This window comes from Sorex fumeus, unplaced genomic scaffold (genome assembly GCF_029834395.1).
Source record: "Sorex fumeus unplaced genomic scaffold, SorFum_2.1 ptg000099l, whole genome shotgun sequence".
NCBI classification, from domain to species: domain Eukaryota; kingdom Metazoa; phylum Chordata; class Mammalia; order Eulipotyphla; family Soricidae; genus Sorex; species Sorex fumeus.
The window spans coordinates 1,112,336-1,138,904 of record NW_026606156.1 but is presented as its reverse complement, the minus strand read 5'-3'; the positions used below and the strand labels follow the sequence as shown (position 1 = coordinate 1,138,904).

The 26,569-nt window shown below is 49.8% G+C and overlaps 1 protein-coding gene across 1 annotated transcript in view; it reads right to left on the bottom strand.

Moving 5' to 3' along the window:
* SLC7A11 (solute carrier family 7 member 11) overlaps positions 1–26,569 on the bottom strand; it is an 80,401-nt gene that overhangs the window by 5,807 nt on the left and 48,025 nt on the right. Inside the window, exons 7-11 of the mRNA XM_056134499.1 lie at positions 11,030–11,153; positions 7,681–7,784; positions 6,547–6,643; positions 4,376–4,525; positions 2,816–2,993 (exon numbers count right to left, since the gene is read on the bottom strand). Coding sequence (XP_055990474.1) covers positions 2,816–2,993; positions 4,376–4,525; positions 6,547–6,643; positions 7,681–7,784; positions 11,030–11,153 — 653 coding nt within the window. The remainder of the gene's footprint in view (positions 1–2,815; positions 2,994–4,375; positions 4,526–6,546; positions 6,644–7,680; positions 7,785–11,029; positions 11,154–26,569) is intronic.

Below are 26,569 nucleotides of genomic sequence, written 5' to 3'. Positions count from 1 at the left end.
CCAAACGGTCCCCACCCCAGGTTTCACTCTGACAAGGAGGGACCCAGGGGCACAGGGGCACAGGATGGGGGCTACCAGGCTCTTCCCCCCAAGCGATGTGTATCTGCCTGTGAGGGTCTTGTGGCCCACGGCCAGGTAAACAGACTCTGTGATAAATGCTAAACGCTATGCACACTCTGGATTTCACCAAGAGAATATGGCCTAGGAGGACAGTCAAGCAGAGTGGCTGAGCTGGCCCAGCCTTGGGGGGTTTCCGGGCTCTGCCCCCAGGCCTGAGGGCATTTCTGCAATCACAGGGCTGCCAGGCTACCGAGGCTCCTGCTGGCTCTCAGCCCTCAGAGATGCAGCACGCCAGAGGCAGGAGCAGGGAAACACACACACACAGGTACACACACACACACACACATATGCGCACACACACAGGCACACACACGCACACGCGCACCTGTACACACACAAACAAGAGCACGAACACACAAGCACACAGACATGCATTCACACGTGCACACACACAATGCACATATACATATGCACACACACATGCACGCTCGCACAGACACACGCGTGCACACACGCACACACGCATGCAAGCACACATTATACACACCCGCGCACACATATAGATGCACTCGCAGGCACACGCAAACACACATACACACGGACACACAGATACATGCACACACACGTACACACATACACGCATACACACGCATGCACGCACGCACAAGCATACACACATGCAGACGCGCGAGCACACACACGCACACACCACGCACACACGCGCGCACGCAGACGCGCGCACTGCGGGCCAGGGAGGGCGTCCGTGGCGCCTGCAGCCGAGAGCGCCCCCGTGCGTCGCTGCGGGGAACTGGAGGGACGCGCCCCGCAGACCCCAACCCGCGGGGCGCTCAGGGGCCGGCCCGGTAGCCCAGGAACCCCTCCCTCGCGGTCTCTTCCAGACGTCCCTGCGCTTTTCCAGGGCGGTCCGGGACTCGGGGACCGGGTGCCCCCGCCCTGGGCGCCGCCTGGCCTCCCGCTCCCGCGCAAAGATGCTGGGCGAGCGCGCTCGGAGATGCTCCGGGGATGCCGTGGTGCGCAGCACAGCGCCCAGGCCCCAAGGGGGGGAGGGGGGTGTGCGGGGGGGGGTGTCCAGGGCGGGGGGTCGCGCTACTGAGCGTTAAGCGGGGGTCCAGCAAATGCACCCGCGCTGTCTCCACGGGGGCCACAGGGATGAGTCTCTGGGGAACGCGCTGCCCGCTAGGAAACACGGTTTGGGTACCAACATCGGGAGATTCCTAGTACCAAGTATTTGGTGATGCTCAGGACTCACGCCTGGCTCTGCCCTCATGGACCACCCACGCCTGGCGGGGATCAGGGGACCATGGGGGAGCCAGGGATGGGACCTGAGGGGGCCGCCGCCTGCAAGGCCAGCTCCGCATCTGCAGGGCTGTCTTCTCGGGCCCCGCCCCCCACTAGAAACTAGTCAGAGCAAAGTGCTTTACTGGATGCTCTGCTTCCTGGCCCAGAAGACCACAGGGGGCAAGAGGGCCTGTGGCTGCCTGCGCTCACAGCATCCCCCTACACACACACACGCCCTCCGGCTCACCCCCACCATGACGCCCTTTTGAGTGATGTCTGCTAAGTGCGTTTCTGCAGCACCTCAGGGCACCACCTGTGTATCCTGCTTGGCTATTTCTTTTTTCTTTTAAGATAACACACACATGACTTATTGCTAATTTTTTCCAGAAACCTCCATGAACTTTTCGTTGATTTGAAAAAAAAAATTAAATTAGGGCGAAGTAAGCAAATTAGCTATTCTCAGAACTCAGCAAACCAGCAAGAATCAGAGCCCGCCTCTCTCCTCTCTCCACGGCAGGACCCCAGTTTGGAAGGATCATGGGCAAAGAAGCCCAGCTGGTGTGGGTTTCAAATCCTAGCTCTGGGCTTTCAAAGCACCATGCCCTAGAGCAACCGTGCCCTCCCCTCACACCTGGCCCTGAGGAGGGCTACCCTGAGGGGTAGCGGAAAGGGTGGGACCCCGCCAAGAAGGCCTCCTTCTCTTCCTCCTCTCCAGCTCAGCTGTGCTCCAGGCTCCTAGGGCTTTTCCTCTGCAATATAGTCCTTCCTTGGGACCTGCATCCTTGCATCCGATCCCTCCACCAGCTCAACCGGAACTTCCCAAACTAGACCTCCCCTTCAGTCTGTACCCCAGTTCCCACCTGCCTCTGTGGCCACAGGGAGATCGTCAACATTCCAGAGCTCCCCCAATGACAGACTAGTCATTGCCCAACTGTCACAGGCTCTGCTAAAGCTCGTCTCTGCTGCCCGGGAGAGTTTTCCACCTTGGAAGGAGGCAGAAGGAGTCCATGGCACCGCGAGGGGCTAAGGCAGAGGCTTCCTGCAGCAGATGGAGCTGTGATCGCACCTCACTGATCTTGTTCTCCATGCTCCACGCTGTCTCTCGACCACTGGGCACTACCAACCTCTGCTCTCTCTCTGCCCAGCCCCTCACGGTCCCCCACACTCATCCCACTCAGGGAGCAGTGTGTGATGATGGGAATCACTACACCGCACACAACCCCAAAGACAACCATTGGGTCCAAAGAGGATTCAGAAGAGCAAACAGAAAACAGGCGGCTGATGAAAAATCCTAAGGAAGTGGTGCTCCCAAGGAGCGGCTCGAACACCCCCAGAAGGGCTGGTGTGGGGGGCTCCACCAGTAACTTCGCCTGCCAACTCAGAGGCTCAGACTTCGGCGCCCACACATGGGCTTTCTAGAAGGTTCTCTGTGCCCAGGCCCTCCCCCAGGGCTTACCTGATGCTGTCCGGAACCACGTGGGTTTCTTGTCCCAGATAATGAAGAGATAGTAGGCGGGGACGCCGGTCAGCGTGATGACAAAGCCGATGCCCGTGCTGAACGGGTCGGAGTAGAGCGAGAGTGCGACCATGAAGAGGCAGGTGAAGGAGAACAAGGCCGGGATGAAGAGCGGCACCTGCAAGGCACCACGGGGTAGCTCGTCAGACCACGCCAGCCAGCAGCTCCGTCACCTGCTGGAGGACCAGTGTGGGTGGCCGGCACGTCCCCTCCTGCCCTACCCTTGAGAGCAAAAATCCACTGGGAGGGGCACAGACGGGGCTTATGCAGCCCAGGGGCTTGTCGTGAAGGAAGCACCCAACGGGCGTGCCCCAGAGATGCTCTCTGCCGGGATTTGTGGTTTTGACTGCACAAGACAGACCTGGTCCTGTGGGCTTGGGCCCCTTTCAGGTGGAGCCAGGAGCAGGATTGGCCTCACACATGAAAAAGCCCTCCTGGGCCTATTGATCTTCCTCGGGGGTTCAAAACAAAGCCCTTCACCCTAACATGAACCATCGTGTATTGTGGTGTGTGGAAGGAGGTCTCCAGCATAGGCTCTGAATACCACCGGGAAGAAAGCCTGGGCCCTTGACAAGTGTGCGCTATTATTTAAAAAGTGAGTCAGTAGCACGGGGGGAATCACTCCCTGGACGGCCTAGGATGACGGAGACAAGGAGCAGATTCCTCGGCTCTCCCCAACGGAAACGCCACCTCGGGCTAAGTGGGCTTCCTACTGAGGAGAACGTTCAGCTTTTCCTGGTATTTGACATTTTTATTCCTTCCAGGGAAGAGACGCCCAAATTAAGTTGGCTCATCTCCCCTACCCAGCAGCCCTGGACATCACCCCCAAAGCTTCTCCCACCCCCCAATATTCCAGTAGCCCTCCGAGGGGGAGGTTTTGTGGCTCACTTTAACAGATTGCTCAAGAGCACAGTGTGCAAAGGAGAAGTGCTAAAGAGATTGGCTATCTAGGACGCCCTAAAATATCTTTTGAAAAGCATTCTCCTTTTTACTTACTTATGGGCAGTTGTGCTCTTGGATTACTCATTGATCAGTGCTCAGGGATCACTCCTGGAAGTTCTCGGGGACCATATGTAGTGCCAAGGATTGACCCCAGATTGATAATATCTGAGCACTTAAGCCCCTCCGTAGAGATTTAAATAGTGACGATTCCATTCACATCTCCCCAGTCTTCTCATGCCTGAGACACCAATCCTGGCGCCTTTCAATGGACCAATCACTGGACACATTTATGAGAAATCAGCATCAAGGCCGACATGAACATGAACACCCTCTCCTTCTTCAATGGGATACACAGTTCAGTCTATCAGACTAACAAAATAAAACCATGGTGAATTGCCTTTTCCTGCTCAAAGAAATCCAGCCTGCAAGAGTTAAGCACTTCATTCCTGGAGAGGCTCCCCCCACCCCACCCCCTCGTCATCAGAGCTGACAAAAGGACGACTGGCTGTTCACAGGAAGATTTATGAAAACCCATCACGATCGCCGAGGGGCGCTTACCTTGAAAGGACGGTGCATATCCGGGCGTTTGTATCGGAGATAAATCAGCCCCGCCACAGCCAGCCCAATAAAAAGCCACCTGGCAAAACTCAGGAAGTTCAGAAGACTGTTGAGGTCCCCGGAGAAGAGCATCACCATCGTCAGAGGGTGCTGGGGGAGAAGAAAAACGGTGAGCTCAGAGAGAGCACAGGTGGCGCCAACTGGCCACTCACACCAGGTGATACCCTCAGTGATGCTGAATGAGCTTCGCTGAAACCCTCTATGTCACTCACTCCTGTTTTTATAGACCCTTTGACCCCCTGCGAGAATGCCACCACGGCACCGACATTGCTGCCTCTTCTTCAGATGAGATTTTGTTACGGGCATCTGGTTGCTGACTCGGAGCGGAAAGATGCTTTTAAGGAGGAAAACGCTGCCCACAGGGCCACGCCAAAGGCAAAGATACTGCGATGGGGCCGAGAGGGTAAGAACCAGTCGTATGACCAAAAGGGGTCCCCGGAAGATGTGCAGAGAAGCACGGCAGATAGTGACTTGTGCTTGGGCTATTGCGTGACTTCTCGGGGGCCCAGCTATGCCCTGAGGCAAAGCATCCCCCATAGCCTCCTGCTCTTTGGCGCTTGCCATATCTGACCCTCGGATGGGCTGAGATGGAAGCACAGAGAAGAAAACTCAGGACCTGGTGTTTGTCACTACAAAAGCCAACGACAGCAAGACCTGCCACAGCGAGGGCGCACACACAAGGGTTCTCCAGGGCAGTCAGATATTCTGTCCCCACGAGGGAAGCGCCTGTCCCAAACACTGGCCACAGAGACTTTGCAAAGAAAATCCAAGGGGACATTTCAGATCAAATGAAATGCAAGGACATGTTTGGCGGGTTCTCCAGCACTCCCCACGGCCGGCCGGCTTCGTCTGAGCAGACTGTTTCCGAAGAGAAGGGAAATGAATGTCACATTGCCAACGGGCGTTGGAGAACTTTTACACCTGCTGGTTTTCTGTGGCCCACAGTTTGACAAATACTTCGCTCTGCCTCAAGAATTCCTCAGCTCGGGGAGCTTTTCCACTGGGGAGCTTTCATGCTTTCCCCTTCAGGGTTATTCTCAAATGACTCACTTTCCATCACCAAATCACGACACCATCTAGGATTTCCTCGGGTGTTTTTGGTTTTTATTTCACAGCAGCTCATGTGGGCATTTCACGATCTGGCTCGGGGGTGAGACACGTGGGTGCTGGCGGATTCTAACTGCTCGGACCGCGTCCGTGGGTAGCACTGAGTCTCACCACACAGAAATGTCCATTTTCCCACAAAGGTTTCTGTGGACAGCCGGATCCATGCTCACCATTCCCCTGAGACTTCACGCACATCCACACATGGGAAAGAGCAGCATCCGGCCTCTGACCTCAGCACCGAGAACACGGCAGAAATACTCACTGTAGAGGCTAAGGCACTTGCTTGCCTGTGGCCAGCCCCAGCTCAATCCCCAGTAACCCCTTTGGGACCCTGGCGTGCCACCAGGTGCTCCTCTCACCGCTAACTATGCCCCCAACACACCATAAACAGGAAACAAAACCTCCTCGCTTCATTGAGCATTCTTTAGGATGAGGTTTGGTTTTGTATTTTTTTTTGGGGGGGGGTGTCAAACCTGGTGATGCTTTGCACTCAGGAGTTACTTCTAGGAGTGCTCGCGGGACTACATGGGATGCCAGGGATTGAACCCTGGTCGATTGCATGCAAGGCAAACACCCTCCCTGCTGGACTATTGTTTCAGCCACTGGTTGATTTTTTGAGCATGCATTCTTTTGGTTGAGTTTTTGGTTTTAGGGCCACACCCAGGGGTGCCCAGGGCTCTCTCCTGGCTCTGTACTCAGGGATCACTCCTGGAGATGCTCAGGGCACTGTAAATTCCTTGCAGTGTTGGGGGGCCAAGCCATGGTCAGTGCATGCACAGTGAGAGCCTTAACCCCTGGCCTCTCTCTCCAGCTCCTGAAATACTGACTAATCAGGAAAACAAGAGAAGACACCCCACCCCACTGACGCTGCCACGACACCCACACGCACAGCCGATTTCGCTGGAGGCTGGAAGTGGAAAACCATTTCTAAAGCTAGCATGGACTCCTCTGAGCCAAGCTGCCTGGGGTTCCGTCTGGACAGACAGACGGACAACACACATTACCAGGACGATCACGGCGGGCAGCGGGGTGTGCTTTCGGACGTGGATCATGGAGAGGATTTCCGGCAAGTGGCCCTCCCGGGACGCCACATAGAACAACCTGGTGGGAGAGAAACGTGGGCAGAGTTGACCTGATGACCAGTGGCTGTAAAGGGCACATCCACGATTGGAGAGAAAAATGTGCATCTTCCTCGCACCGAAAGGTCTGACACAGTGGAAGCCGTTGCTGAGGTGTCACTCTTCTGATAAGGAAGAGAACGCTCTTGGGGATCTGACTTAGAGTTTCATAAAATCTGCCGGCTGGGGCAGAGCAACATGTTGTATGGCATGGAAGGCATTTGCTCTGCACGTGGCCAACCCGGATTCAATCCCCAGCACCCCATGTGGTCCCCCGAGCCCCGCCAGGAGTGATTCCTGAGGAAGAGCTGGGAATAAGCCCTGAGCACCATCCGATGTGGTCCCCAAACAACACACACACAAAATAGCCAACAAGAATCTGCCATCCTATTTAAGGAGAAACAGTGACATCATTTGAGTCAGCACAGAGGGAGAGTGAATTTGCTTCCTAACGCTGCACTGTATGTGTGCTGGGAAGGCAGTGAAATTCAGCCCATCACACACACACACACACACACACACACACACACACACACACACGCACACGCACACACACACACACACAGATCTGATTATGCCTTAATCTCATCATTTAAAAAAAAAAGAAGATTTTTTTTGCATCAGGCAAAGGGGCAACGGGGCTTTGGGAGTGGAGATTTCTAATGTCCCTACTCTTTTATTGCCACCGCTAGAGAAACAAAATATTTTATCGCCAGAAATAAAACGCCGCCGTTGGACCCTGTGGACACACACACTCTAGAAAAACGCCCCCCGCCCCGCACCCAGCCTGTGTTCAGAGCGGTGTTGTGCAGACGAGGAGCGCCCCCTAGTGGGCAGCGGGAGGCGGCGGCGCCGCTTTGCTCCTTGGACCAGGACGTCTGCCTCCCTCCTGCATCCCTCTAAAACCACGGATGCGGGGCGGGGGGCGGGGCGGCTCCACCTCCTTCCCCTTTACAGCTCCTCTTATCACTCTTACCCGAGCAACAGAGATGCATTTCTGGACACGCACGAGCCACTTACCTGGAGACAGCAAACACCCCGCCGTTCATGGAGCCGAAGCAGGAGAGGGCTACCAGCCCGGGAACCGCGAGGGAGAAATTCCCCAGGAGCCGCTCAGAAAAGGTCTAGGGGGAGACAGGGCCAGGGCAGGGGCGCTTGGTCAGAGAGGGAACAGGGTGAGACAGCTCCGGCCACATGGGCCATGCGACTCCCTGGCATTAGGTCTGTTCTCTCCCCCTCCCTGGTCAGGGGCAGGCTCGCCCCACAGGTTGGTCATCTGTGGCAGACACCCGGGCTCTGTTTGCTGCAAAAGTCCGCACCAAGGTCTCAACAAGCACCTGTCTGGCTTCAGAGAGCCAGGATCTATTTCCTGACTCTTCATCCACTCTGGGGACATCTTCCTAGGACTCGGCTGATCTGACTCTACGTTCCCCTGTGGAGCCAGGGACCCTGCACAACCAACGCTTCCTCTTGAGCCAAGAAAGTCACCTTTGGATAAGAAACTACAAACGCGCCTGGAGAGTATTGCAAGTATCTATTGCACCTGCACCTCCCATCATAAGGACACAACAGCCTCACGAAACATAATTGCTGCTTGAGTCAGTGGCGCTAGAAACACCAGCAATTGTGAAAATCTTTGGCCTGGAAGATAGCATTAGCTGTGTCTCCCGGAGTCCCCGGTCCCCTGGCTGTGTACCTGGTCCTTCTGCAGTTTCCTAGAAAAAGGCTAGATAGCAGGGCTGAGGAGAGAAAAACCAGGAAAGCATGAAAGGTGAAACCTGCGAAATGTCCACTGGATTCAGGGAATGCACAGCCTTGTAAATTTCCAGGAAGGGTGTATTTTCTCCCCCAGAAACATGTGGAGTGCCCGGCTGTGGAATGAATGAGCCACGTGAATGGGCCACATGAAGCCCGGAGAGTGAGGGCCATTCTTTGTCTGCTGAGATGAGGGGACAGACAGGGCAGGTGCTTCAGACACTGGCCAGTCTGCTCAGCTCACAGCTGCAGGCAGGGCTGTCTTTGGTGGTGGTGGTTTTTTAAAAATGATGAACTTAGAAATACTGCATTCATCTGGGGAACATAAAGTAACAAAATAGGAGACTAACACCCAACAGTGGCCGAGATTAGTACCAGGAATTTTGCTCCATGGCTTGGAGGCCAGCCACACATGCTAGGGGAAAAGGGAGCTCAGATAAGGGAAGGGAGCACCAAATAAAGGGTGTTGGGAGGATCCTCCCAGGATGGGAGAAGCATGCTGAAAGTAGACTATAGACCGAACATGATTGCCACTCAATGCCTTGCAAACCACAGCACCCAAAAGGAGAGAGAGAACAAAAGGGAATGCCCTGTCACAGAGGCAGGGTGGGATGGGGGTATGGGAGAGGTGGGAGGGATACTGGGATCCATGGTGGTGGGCAATGGGCACTGGTGGAGGGATGGGTATTTGATCACTGTATGACTGAAACCCAAGTACAAAATTTGTAAGTCTACAACTGTACCTCATGGTGCTTCACTAATAAAAAAATTAAAAAATAAAAATAAAAAATAAAAAAACGATAAACTTGCACCTAGGTTTGTACAAAATGAAACCATTTTCTAGAAGTTCCATGTGCACGTTGCTGATAGGTAGTAACAGGGGCTGTTTTATTTATTTATTTATTGGGCACACACTTTGATGTGCCCAAGGGCTGCTTCCCGTGGTGTCTGATTTGAACCCGGGTCAACCACAAGCAGAGCACAGGCAAACCCCGGGCCAGCCACTGAGCAAATCTTTCAGTCCAAAATGACTGTTTTAAAAGTTACTGGCATCCTAGTGATGGGAAACGCTTTGTTTATCTCCTGTTGTTATAAGGGTTGTTATAAGGGTTGTTCTCTTACTGGCCTTTTAGCTTTGGGGGGAGGTGGATGGGGGTGCAGTTGGCTATGGCTGTTCGAAGGGCTTACTCCTGCTCTGTGCTGAGTCTTCCCAGCTGTATGGTCTCTCTGGCCCCTGGCTATTCTCTTATAAGAGTAAAAGGGTGTGTCACGGATTAACAGTCCCACAACATGACTCTGCATCATTGAATTTTGGAGCATCAGTGATGGTCCTGGAGTCAAATAAATTATGAGAAAAGCTGTGAAATCATGAAGGGAGTTGAAATGCATTTTGTCATCTTTAATGGGGCCAGAGTAATAGCACAGCAGTAGGGCATTTGCCTTGCACGCAGCCGGCCTGGCCAACCAGGGTTCGATTCCTCCACCCCTCTCGGAGAGCCTGGCAAGCTACCGAGAGTATCTTGCCTGCACAGCAAAGCCTGGCAAGCTCCCCGTGATGCATTCGATATGCCAAACACAGTAACAACAAGTCTCACGATGGAGATGTTACTGGGCCCGCTTGAGCAAATCAATGAACAATGGGAGGACAGTGGTACAGTACTATTCTGAGTCAGAAGTATGTAACTCTGAATAACTCCATATTTCCCAAAATTAGCTGTTACTATATTTCAAAGTTAGTATTCAAATGGATGTGTTGGATTCCTTAGTTGGGTTTGGTTTCTGGTCTAGGGACCACACCTGGCCGTGTTAAAGGTGTATTCCTGGCTTCGTGCTCACATATCACTCCTGGCAGTGCTCAGGGAGCCATATGTGCCGATGGGAATCAAACGGGGTCAGCCACAGACACAGCAAACTCTTTAACCCCTGGACTGTCTCACTGGCCCAACGCATGGAGATATTAGAGAAAAACAAATGCAGACATTTCCCCTGGAAATTATTAAGGAACCTGGAAAAGGGATTTCCAAAGCTAGCCTTTGAAACATTTACAAGCCAGAAAGAACATAGGGTGAGTTGCAATTTGCACATGCCAAGATGCATTTATCTAAATGCAATAATCACCAGAGTTCTTAAAGACACATTGCAGGGGCTGGAGCAATAGCACAGTGGGCAGGGCGTTTGCCTTGCACGCAGCCAACATGGCCAACACAGGTTTGATTCCCAGCATCCCATATGGTCCCCCAAGCACCACCAGGAATGATTCCTGAGTGCATGAGCCAGGAGTAACCCATGAGCATCACCAGGTGTGACCCAAAAAGAAAAAAAAAAGACACATTGCAAAATAATGCCGTCTACCCGGTAGATCTTGAGGAAGTTTCCAGCATGCACATGTGGAAGTAAATGTCCCATGGCAAACTAAAAATACAAAGGTTACAGGACTTCGTCTGTTCAGTGCAATATGCAGAGGCAGGTTCTAAATGTTGCCAGCGCTCATGATCATTTGGGTCAGGAGAAGATCACTGATTTTCAAAAGCACTTTCTCCCCGAGGGAGTCACCACCAAATGGTGTCAGCCCATTGCCCTAAATTCAGTTGGCCTCTCCCCAACTCAAACTCACCACGGCCACAGCCTTTGAAAGCAGCAGCTCCTCGGCGCTGATGGTGGTGAAGTACGCCACGTTGGTCAGGACGTAGCCGACGGTGACGATGGCCATGGAAACACAGATGGCCAGGGGGATGGTCCTGAAACACACCACGGAGCCCTTCATTCATTCATCACTCATGTTGTGTCAGCTGCCCTCTGAGACCATTGGCCAATGCTGAGGAAGACTAAAATGGCACCCAGGACCCTGGCAGGCGCCAAGGGCTGAACCCAAACCCATATTCAGTGACTTCCTGAGCTCCAACGGTGTGGGCCGTGGGTCTGGCATTCTACAGCCCCGTGCCCTTAACACAGGGCCTCAGACTCCCCGTGTGACTCCCACCAACACCAGCATTTCCTGGCCCCGAGCACGTATGCCCACCAGGCCTGACTACATGCTGACTCTTCTCAGCTCTACCTAGGAATCCCTGATTCTGGAGAATCTGCATTTCTTCCCAATTCCTGCATGGGTCCCACTTTTGCTCACCAAGGTATCATACTCCCAAGAACCCAATTTCAAATCCAAACCCTCAATTTTGCCACCTTCAGAATGGCTCGACATCCCCCAGAAAAAACATCTTTTGTGTTCAGAGTTCCCCTGGCCCCTCGGTGGGAAATCTGAGTCAGACTCTATCCCCCTTCCTCAGTGGTGCTTGCAGAACCATCCTACAAGTCACACAAAAGGAGTGCTGCGAGCACTCACAAGAAGGCCTCAGCACCGCCCAGCAGGGAGTTCAAATAAAGCTCCAGATCAGGGTGTCCGCACAGACCATGTGACTGGACAGAGAGGACGTGCCAGGACATGGAGCAGCCACAGACCCAATGCCCCGTTACCTCCCCATTCACTGCACACCGGCCAGGAAGTTGCTGGCCCTCGTCATCAGATTCCGTGTGAGTGACACACCTCCCTGATAACATAATCACTTCTCGCACTCTTTCTGGCTCAAGCAGTGTAAAGCTTCCACTCCCTGCACCAAGGCTGCCGGCTTCTGTAGCTTATCAGCCCTCGTGGGCCCTTCGCCCAGCCAGGGGCCGGCCACTAATGAAGACCTCAATATAATTTTTTTCCAAGATGAAAATGACGTGCAGGGGCTGGAGCGATAGCACAGCAGGCAGGGCATTTGCCTTGCACGCAGCCAACCCGGGTTTGATTCCCAGCATCCCATATGGTCCCCTGAGCACCGCCAGGGATAATTCCCGAGCACAGAGCCAGGAGGAACCCCTGTGCATTGCCGGGTGTGACCCAAAAAGAAAAAAAAAAAGAAAAGAAAGTGCCGTACAGGACCAGGAGACAAAACAGAAGCAAGGCCCAGCCTGCCTCTTCGTGCGATCTGGGGGTGTTGTTCTGCACATGGTGTCCGGCCCTTTCTGCTGGAGCGTGACTCTCCCTGAGAACAACCCACTTCGCAGACAGATCCTAACTTAGCAGACTGCCACTCACTAGGCTGCTGGGGGCCCCAGACACTTCTCAGACCCCCCAAAGCCTAATGCACTGATGGGGAACCACACTGACCTCTAAATTCCAACCTCCTGCTGGGCATCAGCAGATGTGCCCTTCCCCAGCCTGAAGAGGGTCCTGTGGAAGGTTCTGGTTAGTGCTGTGACACGCCTCCCTAGTCGTGACTGATCCATGCCGAATTTAAGCAGAGGAAAGTCATGGGACAATGAGAGACAGAGTAAGGCAGAGCTTCCGGTACATGAAAGGCGTCTGGCTGTAGGCTGGAAGGAAAGCTTGGGTCAATGGCGGGTGTGAACAGGGTGTGAACCGGGCTGTGAATGGCTGCCAGCAGTCCAGATGCTAGAGTTCATTCCTATCACCAAGTACCACATCCCCAGTTGCGTTATTAGGGTGGGGGAGGAGGGGATGGGAGAGGATGGAGGGCCAAGAGGGGAGGGAAAATTGGGGGAGAGAGAAAGAGAGAGACAGAGACAGAGACGGAGACGGAGAGAGGAAGAGAGGCAGAGAGGCAGAGAGACAGAGAGAGAGCACACACAATTCTATTGCTTGAGAAAAGCAAGATTAAGAAGCATCAGTGCTCCTGTGATCAGGTCAAAGGAGCGCTGGGATCATCAGACCTGTCCAGAGTGGGTCCCACCCCCATCCACAGACAGAGGCAGAGAGAGGCCGCCACCCCAGAGCCCACAAGCCCCGCCAGGCCCCGTCTGTTTACCAGGCGGAGATGATGGTTCTTGCTAAGGCGGATTTCTAAATCGGTCTTAGCAGACGGATCCTAACGTTTCCAAGCTCCCAGCTCCCTTCCCGGCGCCTTCTTCTCAGCATGTCAACAACAAAAACAATAGTAGCAGCTGCTGAGCTGGAAGGTCGCTGCTCTATGGCCCCCGTTTGATTAGGCGTTTTACATATTTGCCTCATTTCATCCTCGGGAAGTCTCAGGAGCCCGAAATCATCACCATTTTATGTCTGAGGAAATGAAGTCTCAGGGAGTTTAAGTATCTGTTCAAGGATGCACGGCTGTTGGGGGGAAACCCAGAATTGGAGCTCAGGTCCGGCCTATCCCGGAGTAAAAGCATTTAACTACTGAACTACTAGTCTCTCCTTTCTCTCTCTTCTCTCTCTCTCCCTCTCCCTCCCTCTTTCCCTCCCTCACACACATATTGTCTCAAATTTCAAAGAAACCACGGTTAATCATCATCATCATCATCATAATCATAATAAATAAATTTACTGGACAGCTTGATCAGAACTCAGCATGGTGGTGGCTGGTCCTGGAGGTCTTCGGCTGCCGGAGCCACCACCATGCTGAGACCACTCTCCGCACACATGAAGGTACTGGCAGAGGGACAAAGCCACGCGGGTTCCGGGGCCGAGACCTCCAAGCCTACTCGAATTGGAGTCGAGCATCTTCCACCCAGATCCTCCAAATTCCAGTAGGCGGGGGTCACACCCACCACCTGGCCCCCTGGCGCCGTGTAATCCCATCAGCGGCCAAGACTCAGAGACTATAAAAACCAGCTCCCGAAAGCGCACAGCCGCATTCGCTGCTGCATGACATCTTATCTCATTCCTACTTTGGACAGACTGGCAGTCTACCGAATGTAGCCTGCCCACAGGGCAGAGTCTGGCAAACTCCCCGTGGCCTACCAAATATGCCAAATGCCAGTAACAATGATGGGTCTCATTCTCCTAAAGAGCCGTGAATATAATCTCAGGGCTAGGATGAAAGAGACGTTACTGGGGCCTGCTCGAGGCAATCGACGATTAACAGGATGATGAAATGAAATGAAATGAAATTGATCAGAACTATTTCTCACACATTCATTTACGTTAAAAGCTGTCTCACCTACTCTCAAGGAGAGAACACACAAATTTCATGATTTTTCTTACTTTTCACCATAAACTGCGATATCCAGAACATGTTTTCGAATTGTTTTAGAAGTACCTTTAGGTTTTGAGGGGAATGGGGCTGGGGATGGGGGTTTACTCAAAAGACAGTCTTAGTATTAATACATTTCCCTGGAAATTTACCAATAAGATGAAAAATAACATGCTCGTCAAATCAGCAGAAACCAGGAGAACAATTTTGCTCTGAGCCAAAGAAGTGATGTAGGGTGGCCAAATAAAGGAAAAGGAATTTAAAATGTTGAAGAGGCTGGGGACTCGGCTCGGTGATAGAGCACAGATGGTGTGGATGAGGCCTGGAACCTTAGCACTGCAAGTAGAAGCTGAATATAAGACCACAGAGAGAGAGAGAGAGAGAGAGAGAGAGAGAGAGAGAGAGAGAGAGAGAGAGCTGGCATTCCCAGGTAAGCGGTCACTCCTCTCTCAGGAATATCGAGCCAGGAGAATTGTTCAGTGACCTGGCAAATTGCCCTGATCTCCTGCCCTCAGAGTTCTTTTCACTGTGGAAAGGGGAAGAGGAGGGGCTTCTCTTCTCGGGGCTGTGTTGGCATAAACAGGGACCATTTCCCAAGGAAAGCTGTTAACTTGTCCGCCAGGTCTTGTCACCACATCGTTAGTGCCTAGCTCCCGATCATCAAAGCTTCAGAGCTACTGGGTGAGCGGGTACAAGCTCTTAGGCCAGGCTTGAGCAATCTCTCTGGGTGCTGGAGATGCTCGGGGCTGATCAAGGCAGGGAGTGACCGTTACCGAGACTGAGGCAAAGGACACAAAATAATTGGGGAGGGCCAATGAGATTTCAAAGCTTCTGTGATACTGAGGTGTGTCTACCAAATCCAAATCAAAGTGTGGTCTGACACTGGATAAAAATGGTACCACCATGAGTTCCACATTCTCAAAGGTTTGTGCATCTTTGTTAGGATTAATAATACAATATGCTGAAAATTATGACTTAGTCCTTAGAGTTGTTTGTCATTAAGAGCAGTCGATTCAATGTATAGGTGTCCAGTATTTAAGAATCTGGGTTGGTTGGTTGTATGTTTGCACTTTGTTTTGTTTTTGTATTTCCAAGGATCAGAGTTTGGGCGTTACCTATTTACACACTTGTACTGATAGCAGCCCCATCTCAGTCTCACAGCATTAATAGTTGCAAATGGTTTTCACTCAGAAGATATTGAGTTATCTTCATTTCCTGTTAGTCTATTTTGAATTGTCACCTATAGAACACCTGTCTCACAGGGGTTAATATTTGTTTTATTTATGGTTATTATAAATACAGGAGTTAGGGATAAACTTGGTGGTAAAGTTCATGCCTAACGACCCCCCAACCCTAGCACCTTCAAAAAAAGAAATGAAATGAAATTCAGTGGGAGAGTCTGAAATATCTGCTGAGATCAACTCTGATTCTCAGGCATAACCCTCCCCAAGAACCCACGCCCGGCAGAGTTGACATCTATATAGTCACTGTCACTGTCACTGTCCTCCCATTGTTCATCAATTTGCTCGAGTGGGCCCAATAACGTCTCCATTGTGACACTCGTTACTGTGTTTGGCATATCAAATATGTCACAGGTATACTTCACTAGAAAATACATTTTCTTTTATCTTCACCAAAAAATAGGTCATTTCAAAACCTCTGTGGAATGAGTTGGAATATGGACACGTGGAAACAAATTTTCAGGAAGACCTCTTTCAACAGAGAGCCATGGTTGGGTGAGGTAAAGCGGCCACACGTGAGGATATTCAGTAGAAGGCGGGAGCCGGAACTATATTTCAGGTCTCAGCTACACATTCTGCTGTTTCTTATTCTGAGCGCAAAGCTATTTTGTACTCACTTAACTCTAGAGACACAGTTCACATGATCCTTAGGTGCTAACAAACACATATTTTACTCAGCATACAAATATGGAAGGGCTTGTCACAACATGGCATGCCAAGCATATTGTCCTCTATGCCTAAAGGTTATCATAGATGAAACGGAAAATAATGGAACATACGGAGCAAGTGTTTTATTTTTGTGAGGGCCATGCCTGGCTGTGTTCATGGCTTACTCCTGGTTCTGCACTCAGGGATCACTCCTGGCAGTGCTCAGGGGACCAGATGGGATGCTGGCGATTACACTCAGGTTGGCCACCTGCAAGGCAGGCACCCTATACACACTATAGTTCCAGAAACTCCCAGATTTTTTTTTTCCCACCGTGAGCCACACCCATCTGTGCTCAGGGTTTATTCCTGACTCTACTCACAGCCCAGCAAGCTACCTAGAGTATCTCGCCCACATGGAAAGCCTGGCAAGCTACCCGTGACATATTCGATATGCCAAACACAGTTACAACAAGTCTCACAATGGAGACGTTACTGGGCCCGCTCGAGCAAATCGATGAGCAATGGGAGGACAGAGACTCACAGCCATGGCAATCACTTCTGGCAGTGCTCGGGGGACCATATGGGATGTAGGTCATCGAACCCGGTCAGCTATGTGCAAAGCAAGTGCCTTGTCCACTATATTGTCACCCCGTCCCTAGAGTGCATTTTCTAGTGTGCCTTTTTACAACTGTGTTTGCAACTGAGCATCAGAAACTATTCTATCTTCCAATGCTTCTGGTGACTCAAAAACCTTGCCTAAAAAACGAAGACACCTGAGCAATGATGCAGTGGCAAGCAGGGTACTTGTCTTGAATGCAGCCAACCCAGGTTTGATCCCAGGAATACCATATAGTCCCCCAAGCACTGGCAGGAGTAAATTCTGGTTGTAGAAGCAGAAGTAACCTGAGCATTACTGGGTGTCGCTCCAACACTAAAATGACAAAATAAATCAGAATAAGTGCATCTGGCTTCATTGTCCAGTAAAGTTCAAGACAATTTAAGGGTTACTGAGATTTCTGATATTCAGATCCTATGAGTATATTTGTGATCACTGGGATTGAGACTATTCCTAAAACTGTTTTATTGTTTGAGCAAGCTCTGAAATATGTATGGATCAACGTATGCCTCAGACAGCCCCTTGTGCTACACGTACACCTGTGGCCATCTCTGTATCCTGAAAAAAAAAAATCCTAAAGCTATCTGTCTGGGAAGGGACACATCACACTCAGGTCTGGCAAAGACTGTTCTGATGCGATCTGGATTTTTCTAAGAGAAGAGAACTGCTGTTCCAATTTTTTTCGTTGAAAATATATTAATATTTTAAAATGTGCGTTTGGTGTTCGGGGAAAAAAAGGGGGAAGAAAACAAGAAGCGATTAAGTCTAGTAAATGTCAAATGCCTTGAAATAAGATACAAAAAAAAGAAGAAAAACAGGTTGTTCAAAGCCCTTTTTTTTTTGTCTTGTGAGTATACTAAGGATTGTTTATATGTCATTGGAATATAACCGTGACTGATCTCAGCACACAGTTTTAAAACAATGGAGTTCCTTTTGATTCTAAGTGTTTGGGGCATAATAATCAAACCCAACACATTCGCTTGCGAGGCGAATACTCTACCACAGAACTCTACCCAGGCCCTCATTCTCAATACCTGTTTTAAAGTCATCCTTGGGGCTAGAGTGATAGCACAACGGGTAGGGTGTTTGCCTTACATGCAGCTGACCCGGGTTCGATTCCCAGCATCCCATACGGTCCCTTGAGCACAGCCAGGAGTAATTCCTGAGTGCAGAGCCAGGAGTAATCCCTTTGCCCCACTGGGTATGACCCAAAAAGCAAAATAAAATAAAATAAAGTCATCCTTATTTCACATTTTCTTTACAACTCCTTAGTGATGCAAGAGCTTTCCTATAGATCTGACCTAGAAATGTCTAGAGCTTTTCGTCTCTGTGACCCACCATTTTTTCAGAATTTCTCTTTATAACCACTACTTTAAATTATATCCCCCTCCTCAAACTTCAGCCTTTATGTTACAAAAACATTTTTTAAAAATGTTGCAAAGAAAAGGTATCTGTATTTTTTTTCATTCCTCTTGAGTTTCCTGAACTTCCTTGTTCAAATCAAACTCTCCAGAGATCTCATAGACCTCAACTTCCCGACCCGGCAGTGACTCCTGGTATTTCTAGCCAGGACTGAGTTGTGCTGTTCTTGCTAGTTTTCCAGACTGGAGACAATTGGATGACAGACAGCTGGAGTTACACAAATTCCTTTGTGTGTTCTCAGAGGCTCTGTCTCATTGTAACTGGAGGCTGGAATCTCTGCCTCATTCTGACAAGGTAGGAGAAGCAACCTCACCCATTGCCTCTTTTGCAAACCACAATACCCAAAAAGAGAGAGAGAACAAAAGGGAATGCCCTGCCACAGAGGCAGGGTGGGATGGGGGGATGGGGGGTGGGAGGGATACTGGGATCCATGGTGGTGGGAAATGGGCACTGGTGGAGGGATGGGTGTTTGATCATTGTATAATTGAAACCCAAGCACAAAGACTTGTAAGTCTACAACTAGTGTCTCACTAATAAAAATTATAAAAAAAAAAAATAATGGCACAGAACACCTACTCCAGATGAACCTTCAGTGACTACAAACTTCCAGAAGAAAAACCCAGCTACGCTGAAAACGCCAGGGACTGAAAACGCCAGGTCACATGGTGGCAGTGGGGATGGGCCATCCCTTATCATCTCCCCACTGGCTAGGGGTCCCGGCTGTCACACCCACGAACTGCCTCCAGGTGCTATCTCGGCACAATAATGGTCTTGATCCGGATGAATCCCAATGAACTCCCAAATGAATCTCAAAATAGACTAGCTCCCTACAGAGATGTCTCTGGACCCCAATCATTTCGGACTTTAGAATTCCAGGAGCTAGTCATGATATTCTAGTCATGGTCTCTCATGATATTCATAATATGCAATGGGAAGCAAAGTATCTAGCATCTGCCTGTGGCAGGCAGATTGAATGGTGGTGGGAAAATTTGAAATAGTGGTGGTGGGAATGTGTAATGGGGATGGGATTGGTGTCAAAATATTGAACGCAATCAATGTGAACAAACTTATGAAAATAAAATGAAAAATAAAAGAACGTCACAGAAGAACACACAGAGGCGACTCAGACAGTAGTAGTGCGGGAAGCATGAGTTATCAGTGAGAGAAAAAAAATGTTGCAGGAAGAAAAATACCTTCAGAAAACCTGTTTAGGAACATGTCTTCTGCGCTAACGTTCTGACCATGTCCAGGCCCAGGGGACAGAGGCACCGAGACCAGGGAGCGGGCCAGCCTGCGAAGACCCCTGAAAACACAAGACCACCACGCTGCTCTCCACTGTCCACAGAGGAAGAACGCCACCAACAGCGAGAGGAGACAGAGAGCCCGAGGGACCTGGAAGAAAGGAACCAGCACAGATTGACAGGCTGCGGGGCAGAGGCAGGCCTAGGAGGGGATGTGTACAGACACATCAAGGCGAGGAAAAAAGTGCCCCCGAGCCCCATAGAAAAGTGAGCTACAATAGACACTTTCAACTCCGAAAAGAGGGCGGGAAGCAGTCAGAAACATTCTTCTCAGCAGCGGGATCCCTGAAGATACCTTCCTTTCATCCTCCTATTAGAATAAACGCACGCCAAAATTAAATCCTCCCGTCCAAAGTAGCTTGAAAGTAAATTTTCATTTGCTTGCATTTCATAGAAACTCGAAACATTTGCATTGTCCGCATCTCATTTTTTCTCATTTTCGAAAGACATCGAGGGTGTCTTCCAGAGAGATTCCAGTTATCTATTTTCATCAGGAGTAAACACAAAGACAAGTTCTCCGGTACCAAACCAAAATTGGTTTCCAATAGAACGTTAGCAAGTAAACAAGGAAGGGACGAGCATGCTTTAATAACAATAAATTAGATTTCACACATTAATGCGCCATTCTTATTTTTGCTAGGTGGTTTTTATAATGCCCCTCTTAAAATTTCATTATTTGTTGGCGAAACAAAAAGCAAAACTGCCAAGGTAATACAAAATCTTAGTGAAGCATCTTTCTAAGCCCTCTGGAGATTCTGTGCATGGCTGAGAAAATCAACAACCCTCTCCCAGATGTGCGTCTCTGTCTACAATAGCAGTGATTTCTGATAGAGCAATCACTTCTCCATCAGGCACCTTCCCCACAGACCCTTCCATCCCGAGGGCTGGGGGACACATTCGTGCATGTCAATCCTTGAGCCACTCGGGTTAAAATGCAGATAACACCATGGGTCCCTGCCCTCCGCTGCCAAGTAGGGGCTGATGAGGACATGGGGAGGGGCGTTGCCACTCCCGGGAAAGAGGAACCTGTGGAAGAAAGCCCCGCCCAAGAGGCCTGCAGCTGACTGTATGATTTAAAATTTCACCTTCTGATTAAAAAGGCCCTTCTATTTTATTTTATTTTATTTTATTTTATTTTATTTTTGTGGGTGGGGAGTTGTGAATGGAGAGAAAATTTGTTTTGGTTGTGGGATCACACTTGGCTTTCCTCAGTGCTCATTCTCCGTGGTTTTGGGAGGACCCTCTGGGATGCCCAGGGCTCAAACCCGGGTCAGCTACATGCAAGGCAGGCACCCCGCCTGCGGTGTCATCTCTCCAGGCCTGATTAAGGTCACTGAAAGGAGTGTGGTTGGTTTGTGAAGGTGGGGGCCGTGATCCCGCATCAGAGATCTTCAACCCCCCTCCACTCCCTCCCCCACCACCACCACCACCATCCGCAGAGTGGTACTGAGACACAGGTTCAGAAAGGTTCAAAAAACCACAGTCTCCCAACTTGATCTTACTGCCCGTGTGTAGACCTGGATGTGAGCCGGCCCGGTCTGCAGGTATGAAAGGGCTGAGCACTGCCCTAAAAATGTCCAAGAACAAAGGACGCACTGTTAGGAGGTGGCCAGAGTAAGTCCCCATTTATTATAGAGGTATGTTTTCTTCTCTGTTTCCATACTATGCAATTGGCTAGACAAGGGCCACACCGAGAGAAAAATCCTTAAAAGAATGGCCCCCTAGGGGTAAATCAAATGAAAACATTTACATCTGAACAAAGCTCAAAGTGGAAAAGTAATAAATCTCAACTTCCCCCACAGGGAGCCCAGCGAGACCCCATTGTTCTGTATCTTGAACTCTAAGTGCAGATCTAGCCACCTGTGCCCCTGAGCTCAGCCAGATCAAAGTGCGGCCGCCCCTGTTCCCACCAAGGCCTCATAAAGGCCCCATGTTAAATAAACAGGCTCTGATGCTAAGAACAAGGCCACAGAAAATAAATAGAGGCCAAGCAGGCGCAGGGAAACGGGAGTGCGAGTCAAAATTCCCCCGGGCCACCAACACATGAATCAGAGGCCAATGATCACACTCCTACCAGCACACACATAAATCAGGCCCAGTTGCGTTTCTGAGCCGTCACAGTAGAAGAAACAACGCAGGTGACCAAGGAGTCGGCCCATCATGGCAAATGAGCTCCGAGCAGCAGAAGTGACGCGGCACTGATGGCCAACGGTGGCCAGCCTGTCGGGAGGAACCCTTCACTGTCTCTTAGTGGGCAGCTGTGCTGCCGACTTTCCCTGGCAACCAGGAAAGTGCAGCCGGAGGTGTACAGAGCTTTCAAACGCTTTAAGACGGTTGCTACAAGTGCCACAAGTGCTTCTAATATTAGTCTTATACTTCGTGTGCAGGGCCAACACTGGCTTCCTAGAGTGTAATGATGAAATGATATGTGATGCTTGCCATAACCATGCCACCAGACCCCATGCCCAGCCGTTTCGCTCAGGGCCCCCCAGAGGGGGACGGGTGAAACCCCTCCCCGCCCCAAGGGACCCAGCCCCGGCAGCCAAAAACCTCCAGAACTCAAGTGCCACCAGTTCTGTTCTCCACACATTCAGGCCAAGCCTCACCCACGAGTGAGCTTTTTCCTGGACTCCGCCACACTTCATAAACACACCTACCCATGCGCCAAGAGTACCCCTGTAGCACTGTAGCACTGTCCTCCCATTGTTTATCGATTTGCTCAAACGGGCCCACTAACATCTCCATTGTGAGACTTATTATTGGCATGTCAAATACGTCACGGGTAGCTTGTCAGGCTTTGCCATGCGGGCGAGATACTGTGGGTACTTTGCCGGGCTATCCGAGAGGGAAAGAGGAATCGAACCCGGCACGACCAGGCCAGTGGCTTGCAAGGCAATCGCCCTACCGCTGTGCTATCACTCCAGCACGTTGGTGGTATAGTGGTGTGCACAGCTGCCTTCCAAGCAGTTGACCCGGGTTCAATTCCCAGTCAATGCAACTCGGCGCCAAGAGTACCACATGACAACCAACCTTAGAGGGAAATTTTACATTATTATAGTTTTGCTTTGGGGCAGGGATTGAGATTCAGGATGGAAACACCCAAAATATGGTGGTGGGAAGATGTAATGGTGGCGGATCGGTGTTTGAATATTATTAAATATAATCAAATATTGTGAACTACTTTATAAATTTTAAAAAATGTTTTAAATTTTTTAAAAAGATGATACGATATGATTTTAGAAAAGAGCTATCCTGCACATTTTATCTGTTTTTTTTGGAGGGGCCATGACTGGCAGTGCCCGGGGCTTTCTTGGGCTTGACTCTGTGCTCAGGGATCACACCTAGAAGTGCTCAGGCTGAACCATTCATGGTGCTGGGGTTGGACCCTGGTGGCTACGTGCAAGACAAGCACGTTGCCCCCTGGGCTATCTCTCTGCACACTTATGTGTGGATTTCCAATGGCAGATACTTATCTCTTGGACTGGAAAAAGTTAAAAATAGTCTTCCTCACTAACCAGCCTTTATTTACACTTTCAGAGGAACTGAGAGGAAAATTATTAGTTGGGAAACTCCAAAGTTAGAGGGGAGCCAAGGTTTTTGACCTGGCTTTAGTCCACGAGGTACATTCCTTAGAAGAACCACAGAGAACTTAAGAGCAGTGGGGAAGCCAGAGAAAGGAAGGGGGGGTGGGTTGAGGAACTGAGCACGGGCTGGTTCAGGGGGATGTTATGCAGGACAAGCCGCTGAAGACTCCAGGCCGCAACAGCTGACACCCAGCTGGATGACCAGGTCAGGGACACCAAAGGTCGGGTTCTCCTGCAAGCCCACCTCTCCCGCCAAGATGGTCCTTTTCCCCAAAGCGTCTGACTGTGATCTTTTGTTACCACTCTTTCTTTGCATTCTTATTTCTTTAAACTAGGGCCAAGAGTTTGTCCACTTTTGACACCTTTCATTCCCTCACACTGTTATTCTGTATGCTAAAGATAACTGAGAACATCCAGGCTGTCTCTTAACAAAGATTCACATCTCAGTCAAAAATCGGATTGGTGACCTCTTCTGGGTGTCCATGGTCAGCCTTTTAGGAAAGAAAGCTTTCGTGCCCTCATAGACCTTCACCGCTGGCCTTTTCTCATCTGACAAAGACTCCGGAAACCCCTCACAAGGGCATCTTTGATTTCTCAGGTCTAGCAACCCCAGAAGTGGTTCTGGATGCCCCTTACCACCCTCTTTTCTCTAGCCTCTCTCTCCATATCTTCCCAGCCAAGAAAAAACTGGCACATTAACCACCCCGAAGATCAGCTATCTTTGCAAAATATCTTTTCTCTGAAAAATCTGCCTTTGGTATTTGTTTTCATTTGATCTTATGAAATTATGCCAAGTCTCTCTGGGCGCCAAGCTACAGGTGACTGATGTCTCGGTCCCCAGCAGGAACCTGGGATGCCACTGGATCTCTTGGGATTTAAATTTCCTCATCTGCGGAAGAGGCAGTTCCTTCTGGAAGCCTAAAATTTATTTCACTTCAGAAGACATCATTCAATCATTTGGGCAAAGAAAACTGATCCTTGAGTGTTGCTTAACAGAGTGCTCTGAAAACTCAACTGAGGACATAGTCTTCAGTTTCCTAAGGAAATGTCCATCTTCGCCTTGCTCTGTCCTTCAGAAGCAAGACTAGAGGGCCAATCTCTGTCCTGGATTCTGAACATTACGCTTCTGCCTTCAACCAGGAATCCAACGTGATGAAGGAAATTGCTGAGGTTGTTACTGTTTTTCTGAGAGGAAGATGGTTTCCAGGTAGGAGGGCAATACTACAGTATTTGTCTGTCTCTGACTTATTTCAAAAATAATGTGACAACACTACTTTCAACAGAATTAAAAGAAAACTCTTCTGAGTTTGAATAGTCAATTCAGATTTACAATTCATCACACTCAACCCAATCCGCAAAGAAATGAAAGCTATTCACTGGACATTGCAAAGGGTAGTCCAAGTTTTTCCTCTAAATCTTCTAGACAAACATTTTTTTTGTTTGTTTTGGGGTCACATCTGGCAGTTCTTAGAGGTTACTCCTCACTCTACACTCAGGAACTACTCCTGGCAATGCTCGGGGGGACAATTTGGAATGAGGGAGATTGAATCCAGGTGGGCTACATGCAAGACATCTGCCCTCCCCACTGTACTATGGCTCCAGCCCCTAGGCAACCATTTTTGTTTTTTTTATTTTATTTATTCATTTATTTATTGCTTTTTGGGTCACACCTGGCGATGCTCAGGGGTTACTGCTGGCTTTGCACTCAGGAATCACGCCTGGCAGTGCTCAGGGGACCCTATGGGATGCTGGGAATCAAACCCGGGTTGGCCGCGTGCAAGGAAAATGCCCTACCCACTGTGCTATCACTCCAGCCCCCTAGGCAACCATTCTTAAGAAGACTCATCAGAGAATTTTCTCACCCTCAAGAATAAGTGCTAGGGGCTGGAGTGATAGCACAGTGGTTAAGGCATTTGCCTTGTACGTGGCCAACCCGAGTTCAATTCCCAGCACCCCACATGGTCCCCCAAAAACCATCAGGAGTAATTCCTGAGTGCGGAACCAGGTGTAACCCCTGAGCATCTCCAGGTATGACCCCAAAAGCCAAATGAATTAAATAAATAAATAAAATAAAATATTAAAAAAAAAAGAATAAGTGCTACCGCTGGACTAGATCTGAGGGTTAAAAGTAGGTAAAGGGAATTTCTTGATAACTTTTCAGAATCAATATTGCAAACCACAATGCCCAAAAGGAAAGTGAGAGAGAGAGAGACAGAGAGAGAAACAGAGAGTGAGAGCCAGAGAGAGAGAGAGAAAGAGAGAGAGAGAGGAAAAGCTACTGCCATCGAGTCAGGCAGGGGGTGGGGGGTAAGAGGGAACCTGGGGACACTGGCGCTGGGAAATGTCCACTGGTGGAGGCATGGGTGCTGGAATACTGCATGACTGAAATCCAATTATGAACAGCTTTGTAAGGGTCTATCTCACAGTGATTCAATAAAAAAATTTTAAAAAAAAAAGAAGAAGTGCTACAATTGCTTCACTCCTCTGCAGGTGGCTTGTAACCACATATGGAAAGTTTCTGGCATACTGGGCCCCCCACACACACTTTTTTTTTCAGTCAACCTTTATTTCTAGGACTCTTGATAAAGAAATGGTTGATTTTATCAGAGAGAGAAAGTATCCACTTCAGGAAATATAACTTGGGGTTTTAAAAATTAGAATCAAAGCATGTTTCCAAAGTGGATGGGAAGATTTTCACAACTGCGATGAAAAGTTACCAGATTAACATAACTTCCACCAAGCTATCGTTGTGGCTCTTTCTTTCACATTATTTTCACAGCCGTGAGATTAATCTGTACAAACCTCCCACAAGAAATAAAATAAATAAATGGAAGTAGCAAGAAGGGAAAAGGGTAGGGGGGAGGAAAGTTAAGCAGAGCTTTAAGAGAGAGAAGAAATGTTTATTCCACTATATCCTCGCGTGAATTCTAAATTATTAAATCTCCGAGAACACCTGATTTATGAACAGATAACGTAGCCCCTAGCCAAAATCATCTTTAATAAAAAGCAGGAAACCTCCTGAAGTTCATCTCAGATTTAATATCCAACGCAGCAGCCACATATGAACACTTCCCCATAAAACAGGAACACAGCGTGGTACAAGCAGCGGGCAGTGTGGGCGGTCAGGAGCAAGGGGTGTAGTCAGCTGTGCACACAAACACGATGTCACATCACACAGTGAGCAGAGGCAGGAAAGTGACCCAGACTGAAAGGAAGTCCCCAAGGCGGAAGAGAAGAGTGGGCTGGGCGGTAGGGTGTGTGTGTGTGTGTGTGTGTGTGTGTGTGTGTGTGTGTGTGTGTGTGTTGGAGGGTGGGGGCAGCAGGAGGGGGCATTTTACTGAGCTTTCTTTTCTGCTGACCGGCTGCGGGA